The following is a 22572-nucleotide window of genomic DNA, read 5'->3' on the forward strand; positions in this document are numbered from 1 at the left end:
GCAACCTCTTTCAATTTGCAAAAGCTTCTCCACAATAATAAACCCTTACAGAAGAATAACAAAAGAGAACTAATTATCCTTGTGTATATTTGGTAGGATATAAAAAGCTTTTTCAGATCCTTCTGTCATAATGGGTTGTATTGTGAGAATTAGGTTGGAAAGAAAAGGTGCAGTTGAAAACTAATTCTACTCTGCATAAATAGGACTACTACTTCATAATTCCCCAACATGGCTGTATTTATATAAATATCACTTTATTCTCACATCCAGTCCCACTGATGGGGATTTCTTCCTTTAACAAGATGGCCTCTGTGCTTGAGACGTCTCTTCCTGAGGCCAGGGTGTTTAAAAGTTGCATTCCAGGATGGACTGGCCTATTTTGGGACTGTTACTCAGTGAAAACTTCCTGAAGAAAGCAAAGTGAGCGAATAAAGATGAATCCATGCATTTCGAGTCTGTATTTTGTTTCAAGCATGGTACAGACTATGGAGTTGCTTAAAGCAGAGACTTGGAAAGTCTTTTTGGTTTGGGGTTCTGTTGTTTGTTTTTTTAAGAAAATCTTTGCCTTAGTGGGATTTTGGCTAAAGAAAAAGCACTTTTCTAATTGTCTCTTTTATCCCTTCACCTCTTGTCCCTTCACCAGCATTACTCATTGTAACTTAGTCTATCATTCCACTGAAGGAATACTCAAGCTCTCTAGCACAGTAGAAACAAAGAGCTTTAGTGTTGTCATTGCAGAAACCTTTCTGATGGATAAATCCGACAAATAAGGATTTCAAGCAGTACTGAGCAGAGGTGGGCTGGCTGTATGCTGTGTGTGCAGTGTGAGCACATCGCAGGGGTGCTGGGGCTGGCCCCTCACTTACCGGCCAGGAGGGATGCGAGATCACGCTGGGGGAGCAAGGATGGAAACTGGACAGAAAATGAGAAGATTTTTCAGAAGTATTTGTGATTTGGAGGCTTATAAACCTGCTTCTGGCTCCCGATGGTTTGCAGTGATACTGCTGCACTGGAAAAAAAAGCCATTTTGGATTTCCCGGGTTTTTTTTCCTATTTCCCACAAATACCTCGTTTCCTGAGGGACCTTAGGAACCACGTCACGACAACACCTGTGTTACCCTGCGGCAAACACGAGCAGCCGTTCCGGTCTCTTCTGTCCGTGTGCGCGGCAAACCCGCTGCCCGCGCCAGGGGGCAGCGCCGGGCGGGCTGGGCGCGAGTGTTTCCAAACACCGCTTTTTTTTGTTTATTTCACTGCTCGTTGGGGTTTATTAAATTAATTTCAGGGTGGTGGAAGCCGCCTGTTTGCACTGAAGTGCCCTTTTTTCTGCCCGCTTAGCTCTGTTTTCTGTGTGCGTGGCACCACGAAGGGCTCGTCTGCGGGGCCGAGCCCACGCGCGCTGCGGGCTCCGTCAGCTCTGTGGTGAGGAATTACAGGATACTGATTTAAGCCAAAGACCGAGAAAGATCTCTAGAGTTTCTCTATCCCCTCGCCAAGCTGAAAAATCCTTTCTGATTTGTATTCGAATCTTCCTTTCAAATTGGAGCAACAGTAAAATGCTAAAATGTTACACCTTTTAGGGAGAAGATTATTCCTAACAGAACTCATTGATAGAATATTTATCCTGACATTTAATTTATTTTTACTTTATTCTAAATTCCTCCTCTTTTGTGTTGCTAAGCTTTAAGTATTGTGTTACATCCTCTTGGCCCAGTTAAAAATACTAGTAAACCTCCTAAACACATCTTTTTTTTTTTTTTTTTTTTAGAGTACCAATAACTCTATGCTGCTTCGTTAGTAAAATTACATTGTTACTGTCCTGTATCTTTCCCATCCATGACAGCCAGGAAAATACAGCTCAAATGTACATGGATGGTCTTTGTTGTCTTCTGCAACATTTAATTCAGTATCTGGCATTGGACTAGATTTTGTTGGCATTATTATCTCTGGACCTATCCATATTCAGGGTGGTTTTTCCCTGGAAGTAATTGTTTGTAGCTTTCTATGCTCTATCTTGTTTGTAAATTTTCTGCCCATATATCTCACTTCTATTAACTTCTTTTTACCAAATTCTTTTTCTTTTATGCTGTTTTCAGCATTTAGTGTCATCCAAAAGTTGAATCAGTATGCAGTGTATCCCTTAGTCTAGGTCATTAATAAAGATGTTAAATAAAACTGTGACTAACACTAATCCCTCTGGGACACAGCTGGACACTTCTCTTCCAACTCAGTACATTGCCACTCATCATTACCCTTTACTTATGGTCTGTCAGCCAGTTTTCAGTCTATGAGATGGTGTATCACATCCCAGATCTTCAGAGTTTGTCCACAGAGCAAGATTTTTTAATAGAAATGGCATCAAACGTAGTCTCTTCTTGTTTTGTTCCACCAATGATTATGCCCATTTTAAAAAATAATTTATCTGATGTCTTATTCATGAGTCATCTCTTCTTTTGATTGCCATTGTTGTCTTATTCTTTTCTGAAATCTAATTTTACTTCCATGCTGTCTGTTTTGTTTCTCCTGTATTTTGCTTCTATATTCTGTGTCAATGCCCAACAAATATTTGCCAAGATTCTATTATTTGAAAACCAGAAAGGAATTATGTGCATACATTTATATTTTTTTAAGTCTAGTACAATACTGTAGAATGCAGAGCAAAACTAGATAATGTTACAGAAACTTAGCTACAGTAATAAACATACAAAGAGGAATGAGGAAAGAGAACTAAGTATTCTTGTGTAGATTTCCTGGAAAGACTATTGAAAGGTGCCTTACATTTGTTTGCTATACTCACTAGTTCCTTAAGAATTCCTTAAGATATTGAGGCAGATATCAGATAGACATGTTTATTTGGTTTTTCCAGGTATGATTTTATTTCAATGTATGTTCTTCATTAATGTTTTTGAGTACTTTCTGATCAACTCTTCAGATGTTTCCAGTTTTTCTTTCTCCTTATGCATTTCTGCATGCCAATGTTTTATTAATTTCTCAGAATTATGTTTTTGGTTACTCATATGTTGCGATAGTGTCTGTGTTCATGTCTTGGTTTGAAGTCTAATACTTTCTGATTGGAGGCACCAGGCATCGTTATATAGTCACATTCCAAATTCTACCCTTTTGCTGGAATTCTGTAATGTTGGCTTTTCTGCTGAGATCTCTGTTTTCCAGATAATGACATTGCTCACAAAATTGAATCTCTGAGACGTGTTTTAAAAATATTTGTTTTAGGAATTGAAGACATACTGTGAAGGCAGTAATATAAGTGAAGTAGACCTTACTGCTGGGTCTTTCATTATCTGTATGTAGCCATTAAAGGCAAGAGTTTTCTAAACGGAGAGTCAAAATGATAGGCACCTCGAGAACTGGGTTGGCATTCAAAAGTGCTTACTGCTAAGCAACTGCTGTTGTCTTCCATGGTTTGATATTATCCTCTGCTGTTTGTCTTGTATTACAGATAATTTTTCTTTAACTGAATAGTTTCTTTGATTATCATTTTAGGATTTCAGAAATGTAGATAATTTTGAGAAATGGTGCGGGCAGGCAATAAGTATAATAATATGAATAATGCTACTGAGTTTTGTCACCACTGCAGGTAGTTTAAACCAATCTCAAAACCCATGTCGTTTGGCTCAGTTGCCAGCTGGAGACTTACAGACAGCAGTTAAGATTTCTGTAGTGATACAAACATCAAAATTATCTTAGGTAAATACTTATTTTACTGTCTTTTATGATGATTTCATGTGGGGGTTTCAACGTAATTGTGACCATCACTTTTTCTGTGGTAAGATCACAGGTATTCAAGTATTGCTGTTTATGAGCAACTCCTGTGACCGTCTCTCAAAATTCGTTCAAGAAAATCACTTCCTTTCCTGAATTTTTGCTTGTGTTGCTTCTTGTATCTGCCTCCAGATTTCTGACTTCTTGCCTGCCACATAGGACAGAGAAACAAGAATTTTTGCTTTTTCATGAGGGTTTTTTTTTTCAATTAGTGATGCAGAAACACATAACATTGTAGGAGTTTAATGAAAACAGTGATTTCTTTCAGAATTTGAAATTATTTGCTAGCCAAACAGTTTTATAATTGAATTTTGTGATTTCTTTAAATGACCTAGCTTAGAAAATTTTAAGCTACTGTTAGAGAATTTGTGAAAGATGCTGGCTGCAAGCAGGTCACCGTGTATGTACGTTCATTGCCTGCTTGACCTGCATCAAAATAGGAAGATAGGAGACTATAATCCTTGCTGATGCATTTAAACAGAGAGGTTAGATTATGTATCTTCAGCAACACATTGTGAATAACAAGCCTCAGTACAGGGCTGGTGCACCTGTTATTGCTGGAGGGCAAAGAGGCAAGTGGTTCCAAAGGGAACTGACCTTTTTCTTTCAGGCATTGAGTCAATCCCTTATCCTAAGGCACACATTCTGTGTTAAAATTATTATAACTCTCCTGATATTAGGCTGAACAACAGCCTCTGGTGAAAATCTATGGGAAAAACCTTGAAAAAATAGTGTGGTGATGGTGGTTTGTCTATTTTTTTTAATTAAGTCTTTGTAGGAAATATGTTCTGTAATTTTGAAAGACATCACTAAATTCTTCTCTGATAAAAATAAATTTAATTAAAATTTAAAATAAAATTTTGAAATCTTGTTTGCCTGAATTAACAGCTCACAAGATAGCAAAATGTAAATGACAATGTTCAGCAGTGAATGTGATAAAAAATCCTTTTAAATTCTGTAATGTATAATACAGTGTGTATCAACTGGCTGCTACCTCAGCTGAATTTCTATCTGTAAGATCTGATTTACAAATAGACAACTTTCTGTTAAATTATTCACATCTCATAATAATTGATGTAACAGAGTTGATCTTATGCTGGTGCATATTTGATCATAAATTCAATGAAAACAGCCACCGTCTTTGTGATGTTTGTCCAGCTAAATCCTTCAGTGAATAAAATGATAAAGATGCCAGCTGTGTTTGTTTTGTGATCACTACTGCAAAAGAAGGCTGAAAATACAAATGAATAAAAGACCTAATTTTTCATATTGGATTTATAAGCTTAAAATCTTAGTGCAAAGAATTTAAATTGAAAAAACTAAATTTTTCCTTCTGTCACATTCTCATAAAATTATTGTTTGCTTTTTTTGTTCCTATTGTTTAAGAATCCAGAATATTTTTAAAATATTGATATTATTTGGATCCAAACTTACTAAATGTAAGGAAATCTTGCAAAAATATATGAAATTTATGGTTTTCTCTCTGACGTCATTGCATGTTCACCATCATTTTTACATTGCCTTCTTTGGTTAGATTTTTATAGCAGTCTTAAAGCTCTGTTTACTACTGTATATTGTTATTGTGCTTCAAACTTGATTTCACCACCCTGACATCAAAAAATCATGCTCCCGATTATTACTGACCTTCCTTCAGAATTATGACTTCTGCAGCATACTGTTATATTCCTTTTATTTCTTTCCTATTTGATCCTTAGAGTGCCCTTGAGTCAAACTTGTTTCGCCAACCATGAGGGCATAAATTTTCCTGAGATGTTGACAGATAGTGTTTCGTGAATATCATTTTTCTATCAGCTACAACCTACATCTATACTGCTAACTAAAGCAGAGCCAGGGACTATCTTCTGGCCCTGAGGCCATGTGGCAGACCTTGGCTACAGCTATGCTAAGTAACACCTGGGTGTGCATCTCCTGTGGGCTTTATGTGGTCCCCATGCAGCTGCAGCTGCAGTTATTATTTCAGGGTTGTTCAGCATTAGATTTTTAAATCAAAATTTCCAGAATTACATAAGACCCATGTTGCAGACCGTAGGAATTGTGTTTTCTAGCATAACATATTTCATGCCTTCCTTTTAGGAGCCTAGTACCTGCCGCCTTTCGGGAATGGTGCCTGGCATGTGTTATTCCCTAAACTGTGTCTAGGAGTGGGTTTGGAGCATGCTAGCTGGTGTAGGCAAAAATAATCCAGGGTCAGTGTGGACATTCAATGGTTGAGCAATCTCCCTAGCCCTGCTTAATTTGGCAATATAGGCTTTAAGAGAGAGATTCTTACTATTCTCTGTGCACACTTGAGCATATTCCCAGTCAAGTTTCCTACTCTCATTGTAATGCTAGTCTTCTTTGTCACTTAGGCCTGAAGCCTTAGGGAGGCTTTTTATCTTTCTTTTCCTATCCCGTGCATCCAGGATGCTATATACATTTTACAATATTGTTTTATTTCCAGCTTTTCCAAGATACTTTTTTGTCTTCCCCAACCAACTCTGCCACTCTGATCTTGATTATTGTAATATAATTCTCGTATTCACTCCTGATCAACACCCTTCTTCAGATCATACAAAAAGCAGCCAGTAAATTCAGTTTATTTTTGTGTATTGTTTAGCTCTCATCCAAACACTGGCCATTTCACTCATTCATTTTGAGCTCCTTCTTATCCTTTTCAAAATCTCCATAATTTTGCCTCTTCCTCTCTTCCTTCACAAATCCATGTATTTGCTCCTATTCCCTATTTTTATGTCAGTGATCCCCTTCTTATATTTAAGCATTCTCCTGTCCCCTAGATAACTCAGGCAGACTCGTAACTGCTGCCTTCCTTTCTGGGAATCAGAGGGGCTTGTGCCCAGATACTGCATTTATCAGTTGTTTGTGGTCTTTTTCTCCAGGCTTCTTGTTCTCATTTTGGAAGCTTCTAGGACTTGTCAGTCTCAAATATCTGCTTTCGCAGAAGCTTAATGTCCATTTGGGACCCTAAACCAAGACCTAGATGTTTATTTACTGTCCCGTCAGATTCAGTGACAGCACACATGACTAGACCTGTCACAGAGCTCCATGGATTTCACAATTCCATGTGTGCAAAATCTTTTGAAAATCCAGATGCTTGGTTTTGATCATTAGATGTGGTCTGAGCTCTGCTGACAGTCAATTTTTAGTGATAGCTGGCTCATTGGGAAATCTGACCTTTAGCGGTCACTATTATAGATAACAATTTTGATTTTAGTTCTTAAATCACCTATGCTGATTTATGCCTAAGTAGCAGTAACTCCCTGTGTAGCTGTCTCTCTTTCATGATACTTTGACAGGATAGGATTTGCAAAAATGGTTCAGGGTTGAGTTCTTCTCTACTGCAAGCGAATTTCTGAATGTCAGCACTGCATCCTCATGCGTATGTGAGTACAGGCACTTAAAAGTCCACGTATTTCAGTAATTGGTAGATAAAATATATGGAATTTGTGGCTTGGTGCTTGACCTCCAAGCTGTTTATAAGTAAAATGGCATAATTCTTGCATTATATTCAAGCAACTTCAATATAGGTATGTCTAGATGTGTAATGTTTCACTTTTTAAAAAAAAACAGTGCAAAATCATGTTCTGTTTTCTCCAAATTGCATGCTAGAGAGATCGCTGTTTTCTCCTTCTATGGTGGGCTGCCTAAGAAACCTAGGGGTTTTTTTCTGTCTTCAAATTCAAAGTTGAATTCATACTTCCTTTAACAAATTAACACAAGCGTATTTGTCTCTCAAAAAGTATTACCTGCTGTTGGTATCAGGCACTGGATCTTCAGTCTGACAGTTTCTCTCTACTTGAAGAGAACCTAATGTTCACTTTAGAAAGTATCTGTCTCCATTAATGTAAAGAAGGAGTGGTGTGCTAAATCAGGAGAGGGGATCTGGAGAAGGAATAGCACTTTCTGCACCACAGTGCCAATGTGAATGTAGTGTCCCATCCTGTGTTCTCTTCTGATGTCATCTGAACCAAGTACCTGAGGGTCAGGGAGCTGCAGCTAGTTCTATATGATGTCTGCTAAATGCAGAGGCATAATAATACATAATAAGGTATTTTTGACTGCATGGCTTGAATATATTGCCCATATGCTCTCATTATAACCACCCCAGTCTCCTCCTCTCAATGTTTACTAGTTCTGCATCATTTCTCTGTCATGTCTTAGCTTAGGAATATAGTTGCAAAAAGTTCAGGATGCCTGCTTTTACATAATTGCTTAGTCTCATTGGGTTCAGCCAGGCAACTCATCTACACTAAGTTAAATACATGCATATGCCTGGGGTCTGTCTTCCTGAGCTTTCTAGGCTTGGGGCATTCTCTCTGCCTCCAAATCTCTATCCACTTTTAATGAGCTGTATAAATAAATACAAAGTACTCCTGTTGGTTTCATATCCATAAAAATATATTTTGTTAGCAGGGAGGTATACAGTAATAGAAAAGATCACACCATCTGATGTTTTAGGGAGCTGTGGGAGGACAGGACGAGTAGCTGCTTCCAAATGGTTGATGGATCTGAGGCCCCAGCAAGACAGATTTGTAGGTTAACTGTGATAAATGATCTTTGGCTTCAGTGACTAAAGCAATGTCACCCTTCTTGGGGCACTGCCTGCATGCTGCAACCTTGCAGCAAACCCTTGTTGAAGAGTTCTTGAGCAAACAGACCAGTTCTTATTTACATTGGAATGAAATGAAGACTTCTCAAAGCCAAGATGATAAAGTATCAGACAAGATGGTAGAGCTGTATAAAGTAGGACTAATGTTTACTTACTAGCACTTAGTTCTGGGGATTTTTTTTTTGTTTGTTTGTTTGTTTTCTAAAGGCAATAGGTCCAGAAAGACAGCTGGGTAAAGGAAGTAAAGAAAAACTTAATTTACTACTCTAATGGGTGCACCTATTTGACAAATTTGAAATTCAGTTTGGTTTTTCTTTCCTTTGGAATATTTTTTGGATGAATTTACTTGAAGAGAAGAATCCAGGCTGTGGAGGGTGGGCGGAGGAGGAAAAGCACAGAGCTTTGACTGCATTGTGTGCCAAAGGTTTATTTCAGCTATTTCTATGTTGGGGGTTGAGGGGGTTATTCCCTCCATTTTTTTTGGCGTATGTCCAGCCAGTGAGGAAATAAATATGTGAAGAAATAATGCTATGGAATGTTAACTGCACTGCTGTATTTTCTTCCTTTTATCATGCCCCAAGATTCAGTGAAGTTGATATAAATTCACCATGCCTTATTTTAAAAAGCATAACAGAAAGGCATTCTTCCTTTAAGAGTCAAACTGTAAAAGGTGATTTTCTTTCACTCAGTTTGGTTTAAGCCTGTAAAAAGCATTAAGTGAAAAATCTGATATATTTGTTAGGGCATTTATTGCATTACTAACTTATATTTTCAGTTCTCAGTGAAACGTTTATAGAGAACGTAAACCTTGAAGAGTTTTTGTTCAGGATTAAAGTTATATTTTCTCCATTTTCTGCTGAAATAATAGTTCATAAAATGATTGTTAGTAATTATTTCTAGCTCTGTTTATTTTCCAAGGATGTTCTGTTCCACTTGCTGAGATTGGCAGCCTTTAAAAAACATTCACCTTGATCAGAAGATTCATGCCCTTTAAAGAATTTCCAAATAATCAAAAGCTTCTGATTAGATGTCACCACTGCGGTGTTGTTCTTCATTAATTGCACTTACAACAAACAAAGGTGTTCCAGTAAATTATAAATCTGGCATATTCAGTAGTGGTCTTTTGTGGTGTAAGTAATGTGCTATGTCTTCCATAATTAGTATCTTTAATACTGGGCTAATTGGGATGCTGAAAGAATTAGGATTGGTGGTGGCATGTAAAATCAAAAAGAAGTAATTGATAAATTCTTTCTAGGACAAAATAGTAAGGCATGTTCTAATTAAAATTTCTTCAGAAATACTTATTCTGGAAAATACCTCTATCTAAGAGAAACTGCTGAAAACTGAGTAAAATACTGTGAATTACTTAAGGTAGCCTTCTTTTAGTTTAATGAGTTAGTTGTGGTTTTAAACAGTTGCAAAACACTGTACCCAGCAGTCATGTTGCCTGGAATATCGCAATCCCATAATTCCCAGAAATTAAGGAAGTTACATGATCCTAAAACAGAAAACCACATTCTCAATAGCTTAGAGTATGTTATCACTGGCATATACTGTATATTTTCTGTTTAAATAAACTTTTCTTCACTTTAATGTCTACCATGTAGACTCTATATTTCTTTCTTCATTCGATGCTCCAGCATATATTATCCTGGCAGAAAGATGCCTTACATCAAATGTAAGCCTTACTCTGTATCAGAATAGTATAGAACTAGGAGGGGAAATATCTGCAATATTGTCTATGAACAGTATTAACTATCTTCCTGCCATAAGTTCTCAATAGTTGGTGCTGGGTTTGTTTGGAAGGTTTCACAGCTCAGCATATTTATTCTGAGGCATCAGAGCAAGGGCTAGCCCGGGTGCATGTCAGGCTACAGACGAACAAAACTCAGGATACTGTCAAGTCTGTTGTATATTGCCTGATTCTCTTTAAGCTTAGCATTTAAACATCAAATCTACCAAATTCAATTTTAAGGTAGTGTATTCTGTAATGGTGTTAATGTTCTGCTTCCTCTACGAAGCAAACCTTTCAAGCTGGATTTTACGAGCAGTATTGTGTGGAAGAAATACCTTAATATATCTGAAACAGACACAAAAACACATCAAATCTAGTGCAGAAAGATATTCAGGGAGAAATATATCTAAGTTTTTGTCTTGAGTTGCATTCAGTGATGACACATACAAATGATTGTATGATCAAGTTGTAATTGAGCTTAATGGCCATTGTCAAATGTGAATTGCCTTGAGAGGCTGGATCACTTCATTGTCTAGCTTAGGTGTGACCAGACTGAGCCTCTGAAGCCTAATGTGACTCATGAGCAGTGTAAGCATCTTGATTCTCTGTTCTGAGTTCAGGAGTTGCAACTATAATTATGATTTACATACTGGGTTGATAGATTCTTTTTAAAAATTTACCAAGTGTATAAAAATATATAGCTAAAGGTAAATATATATTAATTAAAATAGAAAGAAAACCTACTTGCCTATATTGTTAGAACCTTTATTTGTTAGATTCACTTTTTTTCATTAAACGCTATTCATCTTGGCTGCTTTCCAGCTAATGGCATCTGTGCAACTCTCAAGTGAGAATTAGTTCAGACAGGCCAGGGTTATTATTACCTTCGTGGAATGCTCTGAATGAACTTACCTCCACAGCCTTCCAAATGGGACTCTGACCTCTGCTACATCGACATTAACAGCAATACCAAGGAATCAAATACTGATACTTTTCTTTTTATCTCTGTGCCATACCAGTGCATATTTATCATTGGTTGTCATGGCTTTTATTGTAATAATAAATATTTTGATCCCCTTTTCAGTACTTCGGTGGATTAGACTGCTGTGATATGGTAATATAATTAAAAGGAATCAAATTAATTTTTAAATTTCCAAAGAGACCGTTTCATACAGCCCCATGGAAATGATGATGGTCTGAAGACTGTGGAGTGCAGTGTTGTACAGGAGCACAGAGCAAGGTAGCAGCATAGCCACATTAGTGCAGACTTTGCCCCAGTCTAGCTCATCCAAGAAGCCTGAGCAAGATGTTGCACTAATATGGCAGTCTTGCTTCTAGTGAGGTACTGAGCTACCAGAGTGCAATCAAATTGATGGCCTAGGGAGCCTGGAGACTGGATTTTCCTACTCTGCGTGCGTAGAGAGTTCAGTGTTTCTGAATCTAAACTGTTGCCAGTATCTCAATTTGAGATGCAGGTGTCTGCATCTATCTATCTCAACTGTCTCAACTATCTCAACACTGACATGTCATTCCTGTGGCTCTGTTTGATTGTATTATTTACTGTATAGTTTGACTTGAGGTACCTCTACACTATGCTGTAGAGCAAATTCTGTGTTTTGTGATTGATCAGCAGTGAGTAAAACACTGCTTCAGTGAGCCTTCAAACAGCTTTGTCTCTCTTTGTTCATCAGTTTTAGTCCTCGATACCCTCTGTGTAAAACACTGAAAAAATGGTAACATCTTTACCTCGTCTTGAGGTACCGTTTTATGCCTTTGTCTGTGTCAAAAGCTAAAAGCATCGCGTCAAAACTTGTGTTCACTTGTTATGGTGGTTTCATAATGGCTAAATAAGCTCTACAAAAGCTCCATGGAGGCACATCAGGCGCGTTAGGGAAGCAGCTCCTGCATGCTGGAGCTGGCACGTCAGGTCTTTGAAGACGGTAGGTGTTCTCGGCATGGCTGTAACAACAGAAAAGGCTGTTGTATTTTGTAAAAATGAAATGCTACTTAAGGTAGGCCCTGCTCTGTGTGCCACATAGCTACTGCTAATAGGATGACGTGCATATTCAGAGATACGAACTATCAAGGCACATGAGGGTATGTCTGTATCTGCTGGTCAGAAGGCAGTGAATTTGCAAAGAAAGCATTAACTACAATATATGGTGCTGTACAGTGTCAGAAGCCGCCCTTGTTGCCCACACAGAAGCAGCCCTGCAACGTTTAACATCCTACTTTGCAGAGGCTGCTGAGCTCTTTGGGCTGGAAGTCAGCTTAAAGAAGACAGAGGTCCTCCATCAACCTGCACCTCAGGAAGTCCCCCATCATCCCCACATCACCATTGGCCAATCAGAGCTCAAATCAGTTCAGCAGTTTAATTACCTTGGTAGCCTCATCTCCTCAGATGGTAAGATTGATGGAGAGATAGACAACAGGTTAGCTAAGGCATATGGTGCTTTTGGAAAACTCCACAAAAGAGTATGGCGTAATAAACACTTGAAGAAAAACACCAAGATCAGTGTTTACAAAGCCATAGTGTTGTCTGCTCTTTTATACGGTTCTGAATCATGGGTCATCTACCGCCACCACCTGCGTCTCCTAGAACGCTTCCATCAACGCTGCCTCCGTACAATCCTTAACATCCGCTGGTCAGATTATGTGACCAATACATCTGTACTAGAACAAGCTGCTGTCACAAGTATTGAGGCCATGTTACTGAGAACACAGCTGCGTTGGGCAGGGCACGTCTCAAGGATGAAGGACCACCGCCTCCCTAAGATCTTGCTCTATGGTGAACTTGCCACTGGCTGCCGCATGAGAGGAGCCCCGAAGAAAAGATACAAGGACTCCCTGAAACAACATCTCAGCCTTGGCCATATTGATCACCATAACTGGTCTACTCTGGCCTCAAATCAGGAGGCCTGGAGACACGCCATCTCTAATGCAGCTGTCTCCTTCGAGAACACACGCAGGATCACTCTCGAGGAAAAAAGGCAACACAGAAAGAACCGTGCCTTGCAGAATACACCATCTAAGGAGTCTTTCTGCTGTGCCTTTTGCAATTGGATATGTCTGTCACGTATTGGCCTCATAAGCCACCAGCGTGCCTGTAGAAAATGTGGATAGTGCCTTCCCAAATCTTCGTTCGCGAAGCCTAGCCATGACAGTGTCAGAACCCAGGAGAGGCTAAAGCTAAGGACAAGGAGGAAAGATTGCTGTCCTCAAGCAGATTTGGGTGAAAATGGGGAGTACAACCATTGTGGCAGTGTGTTGGTAGTGAGGTACCAAAGGAACTGTACAGGAACCCTATTTTTGAGGGGACCACAGTGTCCTCTGTGAAACGAGCTGTGTATGGCTACTGTATGGCCTGCCCGATTTACACCAGTTTGTTTGTTCTCTTCATACCATTAAACTTTAAACTCTACTAAATGGTGTAATTGTTCAAGTTAACTGTGGTTTTGTCTTTCAGCATTTCAGGTTGCAAAGAATTGCTTAGAATAAAGAAGCAGAGCTGAGATTTCTAAAGGGAATTAGGTGCCTCACTCCTCTAGGCCACGCTGTTAGTGCCAGTTGAGAAATTAATTAATGATACATTGTGAGCATCATATCTTCACATAGAAAATATGCACAGTAAACGATTTTTACTTTGGGAAGTATTTACCTCATGCTGTTAAGACCATATAGACAACATATTATCTCCATTTGTTTCAACGCCCGTTTGTCTTAATTATTAATGTGAATTTGAGCTGCTTTCTTCATTGCATTTAAAAGCAAATCACCCCAAGTTCAGAAGTTCACTGCACATGCCCCAAACTTTTTTTTCTCAAGAGCTTAAAGCAAACTTCAGTGATCTTAGTCATGTTCTGCTTGACCAAATACTGACCTTCCTCTGCAGTAGAAAGACATTTAAGCCTGTTTTCTGAAATTAAATCAAATTGTTGTAATCCACTGAGATTTACAACTGCTCAAGTCTAGTCAGATTCATATATGTTTCAAGTGAAACAGGTTTATATGGTGTTTGTTTTTCTTGAGCTAAGGTGGTATGTAGCATTTGGGATTAAATTGAAAATCAGTGTGTTTCACAAATGTCATCAGAGTAGGTATGTAAAAATATTCCCGAAAATATTTCTCAAAACAATATCTGTATATTATTTAATGCTCATTGCCAAAGGTTTCTCTGTATTCTGCTGTAAACCACATTTTCTGAAAGTATGTATGCTGTCATGGCTAGTAACTGTTCCTCAGTGATTAGTGTGACAGTAAGTGAAGCGTGAATATTGAGACTTGCCATATCATGCATGCCAAGTTCCTATATGGCCCAACTGCTGTGAGACAAAACATGCTATTATGTTTTAGACACAAAGCCATATTGTATGAAATTCCATCCTGTCTTGTACTGAAGGAGGTGTATTTAAAAATCAAATATTTTTTTTTCTCTAGTTCTTTTTGTTAACTTTTCTGTATTAGGTATTTAACTACTAAACCCCATCAGAAAATTTAGCCTTTGGCTCTATTAAGGAATCATGTTTCAAGCTTAAATCAGGCAAATTATTAATGTTTTAAGGAGAATATTTTAAAGAGAATATTGGTTAAAAAAATTTAATGAAAGAAACAAAAGCAAACGTTCCAACGTTCCAGAGCACTGAGGTTATGCACTAAATGGGGTTTTCCGAACAATTCCAGTGTAGCATATGTAATTTAAATACATGATCATACAGTGCATTTTTCATAAGTAAAAGAATAGCTTGTCTTTAAACAAAGCAAAATTAGTCATGCATTCCACTAAGGCATCAGTTTTAATACTGACAACCTTAGGAGCCCACATGCATATGCTTTTTGCAGTGTCCACTTATTTCCAGAAGTGACCTTCACAGAACACATGAGTTTGGGAGAAGATTTTTTTCATTGCTGTGCCAAGCTCCATAAACAAAATTAGAACTTTGATGTAGAACTGTAAAGATACAGCTTAGTCTAGGTGAAAGTGATGATTTGATCCATGAGTTACTTGGATGATCTTTGGCCTGTATTACACAGGAGGTGACACTAGATCATTATGGACCCTTTAAAATTCATACATGCTTGGAACCATAATACTAATAATGTAGCAACTGGAATTTTCAAAGAACTAACAAACAACACCACACCCACACCCCTAGCGCTACCTAGAGTATGATTAGTGCAGGTAGGTCTAATAATTAACAGAGATTGAACTATTTTTGCAGACTGTGTAATGAATATAGTCTTTTTTTCTATGTAATAATTATAAAACCAGCTCTAATTATGACTGATTTATTCATAATTTTTTAATTAGTTGATGTGATTATGTTGCAGCCCTAGATATTTTTGTTGAGTTTATATTGTATTAATGGATAATCTGCTGATTATTTGATGCTTATCTTTGGTTTCTTGATTGATTTCAGTAAACAGGTATCTTTTTAGTGTCTAAACTGGGAAGGTGACTTTGGATTTCTAAACTGTTCCTACTAAGAATATTTTCAATTTATATAAGTTAATCTGATTTTCTTTCAAAAAAAAAAAATCTTAACAGTATGCCAGGTACTCTGGTGATCATTAATACAGTCAAAATGTCAGCATTGTTCTGTTCGAGGAACTACGGTGTCATCCATAATTTCACTTGCGATTCAGAATTAGTTAATCTTTGAATGTTATTTTCTCTTGCTTTGCCTTACTTAATTAGCATCTTCACTATACCTATGGGTCAACTAATGAATGGTGTAATTCTTATACTGGAGAATAATGTTTCACTACTTACTTAAGTGACCTCGTTTTTCTGAATTAACAGTAGTGCTTATTCGAAACAGATCAAATTTACTATTGTTCTTAAAAAGGATGCATTTACCTCTGTGGGGAAAAAAATTACATTGGTGAAATGCATTGCCAGAACCTCTGAACAATTAATTGGTGCAAGGGGGGTTAAGACTCAAGACAGGCCTCACAGACTTAATATAATCACCATTCCATGGAAATTTTGGATGTGTAGAAGAATTAATATCAATTCTCCCTGAATATTTACTCCTGCCTTTCCTTTTCGTTGTTGCAAATAGCTTTTTCTTTTGGTATTTTGCTGTGTTCTGTAATAAAATTATCTGTAATTTTCGCAAAAGTTTAATGAACAATTTCAACAATCTGGTAGTAAATACTCTGAAATTAATCTAATTTATAATCTAATTTATAGGCAATGACTGTTTCATTCAAGATGTTTCTATTTTGTCATGAACTGAAAATGAAAACAGAAAAAGTTATACCCATCAGAAACACTGGTGTTCAGTTGTTTAACCTGAAATAGCAATTCCGAATCCTAATCCTGGGTGTTCTATAAGATTATGACTGATGAGATACAATGTCCCGAAGTGGTCAGCACTCCTGGGCAATTCGTCCCTGGGCAATTTCTGGACCAAATGTCCTGCTAGTTCTCAAGAAGAGATCAGATAGGTACAGTATTCAAATTTCTATCTAGCATGCAGTTGCTAGAAATTAAAAAGACAGCCAGTGGCATATTTTTTGAATGATTGCAAACATCAGCATATCATACATATGCCAGCACATAATTTACTAGAGATGCTTTTGACTTTTAATTTATTTTTCACAATGACTACAGTATGGACATGGACAAAAAGTTGTCTCCCTATGACATTTGTAACTTAAAGGTCTCAATGTAATAACAATTTATTTTTTCATTTAGTGTTTTCAGTGTTGTCCGTTCTTTGTTGAAGAAGCAGTTTTCACCTCTGCATACATTGATCCATATAAATTATGCCATGTCAGCGTGGTAAAAGAGTAATGCTATTTAATCCATCTTCTTGAATTTGTTTTCTGGAAAGTCAGCTTGAGCTGAAAAAAATGAACATTTGCATGAAACATGCTGTAGGATTATTGATTTTCAAGGACAACATCATCTTTTTCGAACACTGTAGTATTTTGGACTGAAGTTGGGAAAACAGTGCATTGCAAAATAGAGACTTTTTATACACTTTGGCATTTAACCAACAAGAGATCTTTACTGAGCATGGTTGAATTTATGAAGTTACCTACTAATAATAACGGCATGGTGTTGACAAGATTTAGCATCTTTTTTTTGACTGCATATTACAAAAAGTTTGGTAGCTTTGGAAATGTAGGAGGCAGCTGTAGGTTAGTAGACCCAGGCTACATACTACTGATTGCCATTTTACTTTCTCCCCTCCAACTCTTGTACTTTTAGATTATATTTTCTTATAATATTCCCAAGAATATAGCTCCCAACGAAACAATAAGTTTTCTCAGACTTCTCTAGGAAGCTTAGGAAAGATAATTCACTTACAGTTTAGTGTTTACTTTGCTTTAACACTTAATGAAGAGTCAACCCCCTGCCATATGAATATATGAACAAGTAAGAAGTCAGTACTTCTCAAAAGACAAATGTCTTTATGAAACATGATGCGAATGTTGCAAGTTAAGCATCATTGGATTTTAAAATTTGATACTCACAAAGTTGTATAAATGTTGCTGTTATTGTAAGCTTGGATTTCATGCATTTAGATAGTAATAAGCATTTGTTTCCAGCACTGTACATTTCAGTCTGTCAGTATACTCAATAAAACCTAAATGGAAGAATCAAAACATTTGCTTTCAAGATGCTGTTGCATACTAGGCAGGGTATATGTGATATGGTATATTGTATGCTCTGTAGTTGTAAAATTTGTATGAATTTTGAGCTGTCAATACATAAATAATTCATTAACTCCCTAACCTGAGGAACAGCTTTCTTAGCCACCCTCCTGGGCATCAAGACTTGGTGTTTCAACTTGCTGACTGCATGGAATTAGTAAACAGAATAATGATACTGTTTTTCAGTAAAACCTTCTCGTTGGTGTTTCAGGCTGAGCCATGTGAACCACGCAGAAGATCTAGCCTCCAAACTACTCCAGTGTTTCCCAAAGAACAGATTGTCAGCACAGGCAGCTCTGAGCCATGAGTATTTCAGTGATCTGCCCCCACGGCTATGGGAGTTAACTGATAGTGAGTATAACCACCTTGAAATGGCTTGAAAACAAAGATGCTAGTTCATACAGATGCATTTGTGTATGCTAACCCTCACACACAGACATCTTCATGGACATACACAGCCACACACAAAATATGTGACTGCGATTGTGTAGATTGAAATTACATAGTTAGCTTGACACAGGACAAAATGGATTCTTTCTTTTTGCTATCTCTGCTCTGCAGTCTCCAGCCTGCTATCTTTGTATTTGATTATGTGTGTAGCCAATAGGATTCTCTGAATTGTTATAAAGCAAAAGGAAAATACAATTTACATATTTAGTGCTTTTCACTTTATAACATACAGTACTTCTTAACTAGCTGCAGCATGCAGGATAAAAATCCAGCTGTGTTTGATTCACAGAATCTCTGTATGTTATAACAGTAACCTTTAAGAAAGGACTTGGCATTCGGAAGTCTGAAAAACACCAAGTAGACAATGAATTAATTTGATGAATTAGACTGTGCACAAAGAGGTGATATTCTTAACTAAGAATGCTTTCACTATTTACATACATCTTTTTATTTTCTTTCATTAAACAAAACGCACTCCAGTTGACTTGGCATAAATGTTCCTATCATCATGTATGCTGTCAATTATCTCTTTAATAATTATAAATCTTTTATATTGTACACATCCATGTAATTTTTCAGTGTTAAAATCACACTACTATTTATTCTGGGGAAAAAATACTATCATGCATGATATTTTTTATTCAGAGAAGGTTCTGTTATTAAAAATAGTTTTCATGAGGCAATAGCAGCATTTTGCTTTAACTCAGTATGGTAAAGAAATGCATGTTGCATTGGAACACAGAATGTTCTTTTCTGCTTTCAAATATACATCCATTAGCAAAGGATCTAAATCCAGTACGTCAAGGCAGAAGGTTCAGAGATGTAACAATGGAACATGTGTGCGTTAACTGTGGCTGATTTAAAAGTTTGCTTGTAAAAATTGAGCTCCCTTTCTGAATATTAATGCATTATAGAATCTGTTTACATCAATGTCAGTATGAAAACTTTCGTCTTCCAAAGGTTTATCTTTTCCATCCTCAACAGCTGTAGTAGTCACATTTTGAGCTATTTCTGTGGCCTGGCTGCCCAAGTACCCTACTCCCAGCTCTGCTCTGAAGAGTGCTCTCCCATTCATAAAATATGAACATTAAAATCAAAATAGCACCATTTATTTTTGTCCATCATTGTCATAGACTGTGTCCTTACTCTGCAAAAAGATTCCCAGTTTCCCCCTCTGCCACGTTGACCCACCACTCAGTTTGCTGACCATGGTACTTGATAGGCAGAACATGGACTCAGTGTAAATGAAGGCTTCTGTTGAAAGTCTGCCTTTGCTGAAACTGATGCAAAGAGGTTGATTTCTTCAGGATTAATAAAACATCAAGAATGCCAGTTCTTTTATCCTATTTCCACTAAATGGAAAACAAAAATCACTCTGCAGTGGTGACATCTCAATCCTTCTGACTATGTGGTTTAGTCTAACCAGAATTTTGAATTCTGAATTCTGCAGTAGTACTTTTCTGTTAATATGGACTTATTACCCACTTGCCACTTAGTTTATCAGTCAGTGGTTAAATCCAGTTCTATCAGTGAAGTAAATGCCTACACATTATCACTCTGCAGCAGGCTGCCAACAGAGACAGTCTTGTCCTAGTCATTAACAAGCACAATGTATGCAGAACACCAGAGGGGAATTAAAACCACAAAAAATACCTCAGGGTGGTATTTTTAATATGAGAATTTAATTTGTAATTTCACAGATTAAGAATTTTGGCTGCATTAATCCTTTTATCAGCTCACAGCAGGTTATTTGCAGAAGCATAACCATAAGGCGATATTCATTGGCAGAAACACGTCTTTGCATAACGTTAAACATCAGGAGCAGTGAAACCTTTTGAAGGGGGGAGAATAAAGATGAAAAATCATTATATTTTAAAGCAAGGTTTTTCTAAATGCCTCCAGTAAAATTTGGAGTTACAGAAAGACTATTTCTGTGTCTAGTAGATAATCATTATGAAGCATAAATCCAGATGCAAGAAAGGACAATCCCAGTATCAAATACTACAATCATTTCTATTTAGTATGACTTGGATATACATGTAAACATATTTACAAAACAAAGAAGTCATATACTTTGGAGAGTTGGGAAAATGTTTACTGTGTAGTGAAATTACTAGGTTTTGTGATTTTAGTTTTCTGTGTTAATATTTTACATTGGGAAACACTACAGATAGTTAATTAAATATAGGTATAAACTTATTGAGTCTTTATGCACAACAAAGGTGTGTGTACAGACAAAATTTCCTGCTTTCAAATTCAGACACCACTGCGATTCTGCAAATCTCTCTAGTGAATAGTGTTCATCATGAAATATGTTTTGTCCAATTTGATCCTAATGCTGAATTGCAAATTTGGGGATTTAGCACTAAAAACCAAGGAAAGACTCACATGTGAGGAGAAAGGCAGAGGGGAGGAATCAGTCAAATTATTTTCCATTGGAAAATTGTTTCCTTGGAATCACAACATTTCATAAAAGTATGGTGACTATGCCTGCATTGAAAAAGTGAAAATGGAGTGTTTCACTTTCTATTCTGGTTTTGACTTTAGTGCTATATATTTGTATTCTATGTAATATTTTACATTATAATTTTTAATGTGGTTTATTTTAGAAATGTGTGCAAAATTAGTTTATGTGAGAAGCACAGTTTCAATTTTTTTACTTGATTGAGTTTTAAGTCAAGGCATCATTTCAACTGGATTGGAAGTTCAATTTCCAGATAAGCTCTGTCTAACAGGTAGCTACTTTCAGGTTTAAAAATAGGACATTAAAAAGGTAAGAGTAGTGCAGTTCTGCTGAAGACATCTTGTGTGGGAATACAATGCAATTCATGATGCAACATAGCTTTCATTCATCTCAGACCTGAGCAGTAATCTATAGATTAGCCCTTAATACTTGTTATTTTCTATTAAAAAAAAAAATCAGTCCTCCCACTCTTCTACTTTAATATTGAGAGCTCATATTCATTTTTTTGCATAGAATATACGCCATTCACAATGTATGTTACTGAGGATAACAGAATGTGAAATGGCAGCTGAGGTATCAAACTGCAATGGGAAGATCTGTGCATAAAACAATAACCATGCCTTTTAAAGACATAGAGATGAAAGAGTAGTTTCAAAAATCTACAGCTATGCCAGTTGTTAGTGCAAACCCAAAGAAAACTGTTACAGCCCTGACTAGTTCTTAGACATTTCCTTATGCAATCATGCAGTGGCATCTCTCCTGAGGATATTGTTATATGAAGATTTGTTTTCAGGAGGGATTAAAAGTAATTGATTTTTTCCCCATCAGTTTGAGGCATCCTAAGTAAAAGTGAGTTCTCATATCATCAATATGCTAGTCCTTAACCGTTTGCAGTTTGATCCCCATGATTATTAACATCATGTCTACTAGTAATTAATAGCCTGGTGTTACACTGAAATTGTCCAGGTTTTTCTAGCTCACACAGAAGGGGGCTGCTTTACATAAAGACTTTTTGAGTTGTTGGGATATTTTTATCAAGCCTAGTTGTCTTTAACAATTCAAAAATGAAAGTCAAACAAGGTAGTTCATTTCTACTGATACCAAGATTGTCAAGATGTAATATGTGATATCGAATCATTGAAAAACTTTGCTGCAGTTTTTTATATTCTTATTTCTTTCTAAATGCTCTCAGCAGAAATTTGAAAGTGAAAAATATTAATTATATAGTGGTGTACAGCAAAAATGAACACACACAACCTGGAAACAGGTTTTTTTAGAAGTTGCATCCAGCTAAGAATGTTTGCATCATACAACTTCCATCATAATGCATGCGGCTTCTTTCCATTCAGAATTTGTACAGTACTTGCTTGCATAAATAGCTGGTAGACATAAAAGCTGTATATATTTACTGTGTTGTGTTTGCCATATATATTAAATAATTATTTTTAAATTACTGCTTTTACAGAAAAAAAAATAATCAGAGTTTCTGAACTGACACTTTTTTTGCAGTGTCTTCTATTTTTACTGTACCGAATGTAAGATTACAGCCAGAGACTGGAGAAAGCATGAGAGCCTTTGGAAAAAACAATAGTTATGGCAAAGGTGTATCAAACAGCAAACACTGAAGAATACCTATGTTCACAACTGATAATGCAGGTAAGACATGATTATTGGAAGGTATATCTTTGAAAATACTCTTTAGTTATCCTTAGAGAAACAAAATATAAAATTCAGCTGCACCTATTCATGTGCAGGCTGATAATCTGTTTTTGCAGTCTTATGGTAATATGAGTGTTTCTGGCCTTATGGGCAGGATCAGTGTCACTGACAGGTTGTAAATATTGCAAAAGT

At 36.9% G+C, this 22572-nt stretch overlaps 1 protein-coding gene across 3 annotated transcripts in view; it reads left to right on the forward strand.

Annotated features, from left to right (window-relative positions):
• The window catches only part of CDK14 (cyclin dependent kinase 14), a 314027-nt gene that overhangs the window by 231709 nt on the left and 59746 nt on the right, over window positions 1–22572 (forward strand). For all 3 annotated transcript variants that reach the window (XM_027639274.1, XM_027639276.1, XM_027639275.1), the window contains 2 exons: window positions 18019–18158; window positions 22231–22377. In XM_027639274.1, the coding sequence (XP_027495075.1) occupies window positions 18019–18158; window positions 22231–22346 (256 nt within the window). In that variant the 3' untranslated portion in view covers window positions 22347–22377. The remainder of the gene's footprint in view (window positions 1–18018; window positions 18159–22230; window positions 22378–22572) is intronic.

Source organism: Corapipo altera, unplaced genomic scaffold, assembly GCF_003945725.1.
Source record: "Corapipo altera isolate COAL_440 unplaced genomic scaffold, ASM394572v1 44, whole genome shotgun sequence".
NCBI classification, from domain to species: domain Eukaryota; kingdom Metazoa; phylum Chordata; class Aves; order Passeriformes; family Pipridae; genus Corapipo; species Corapipo altera.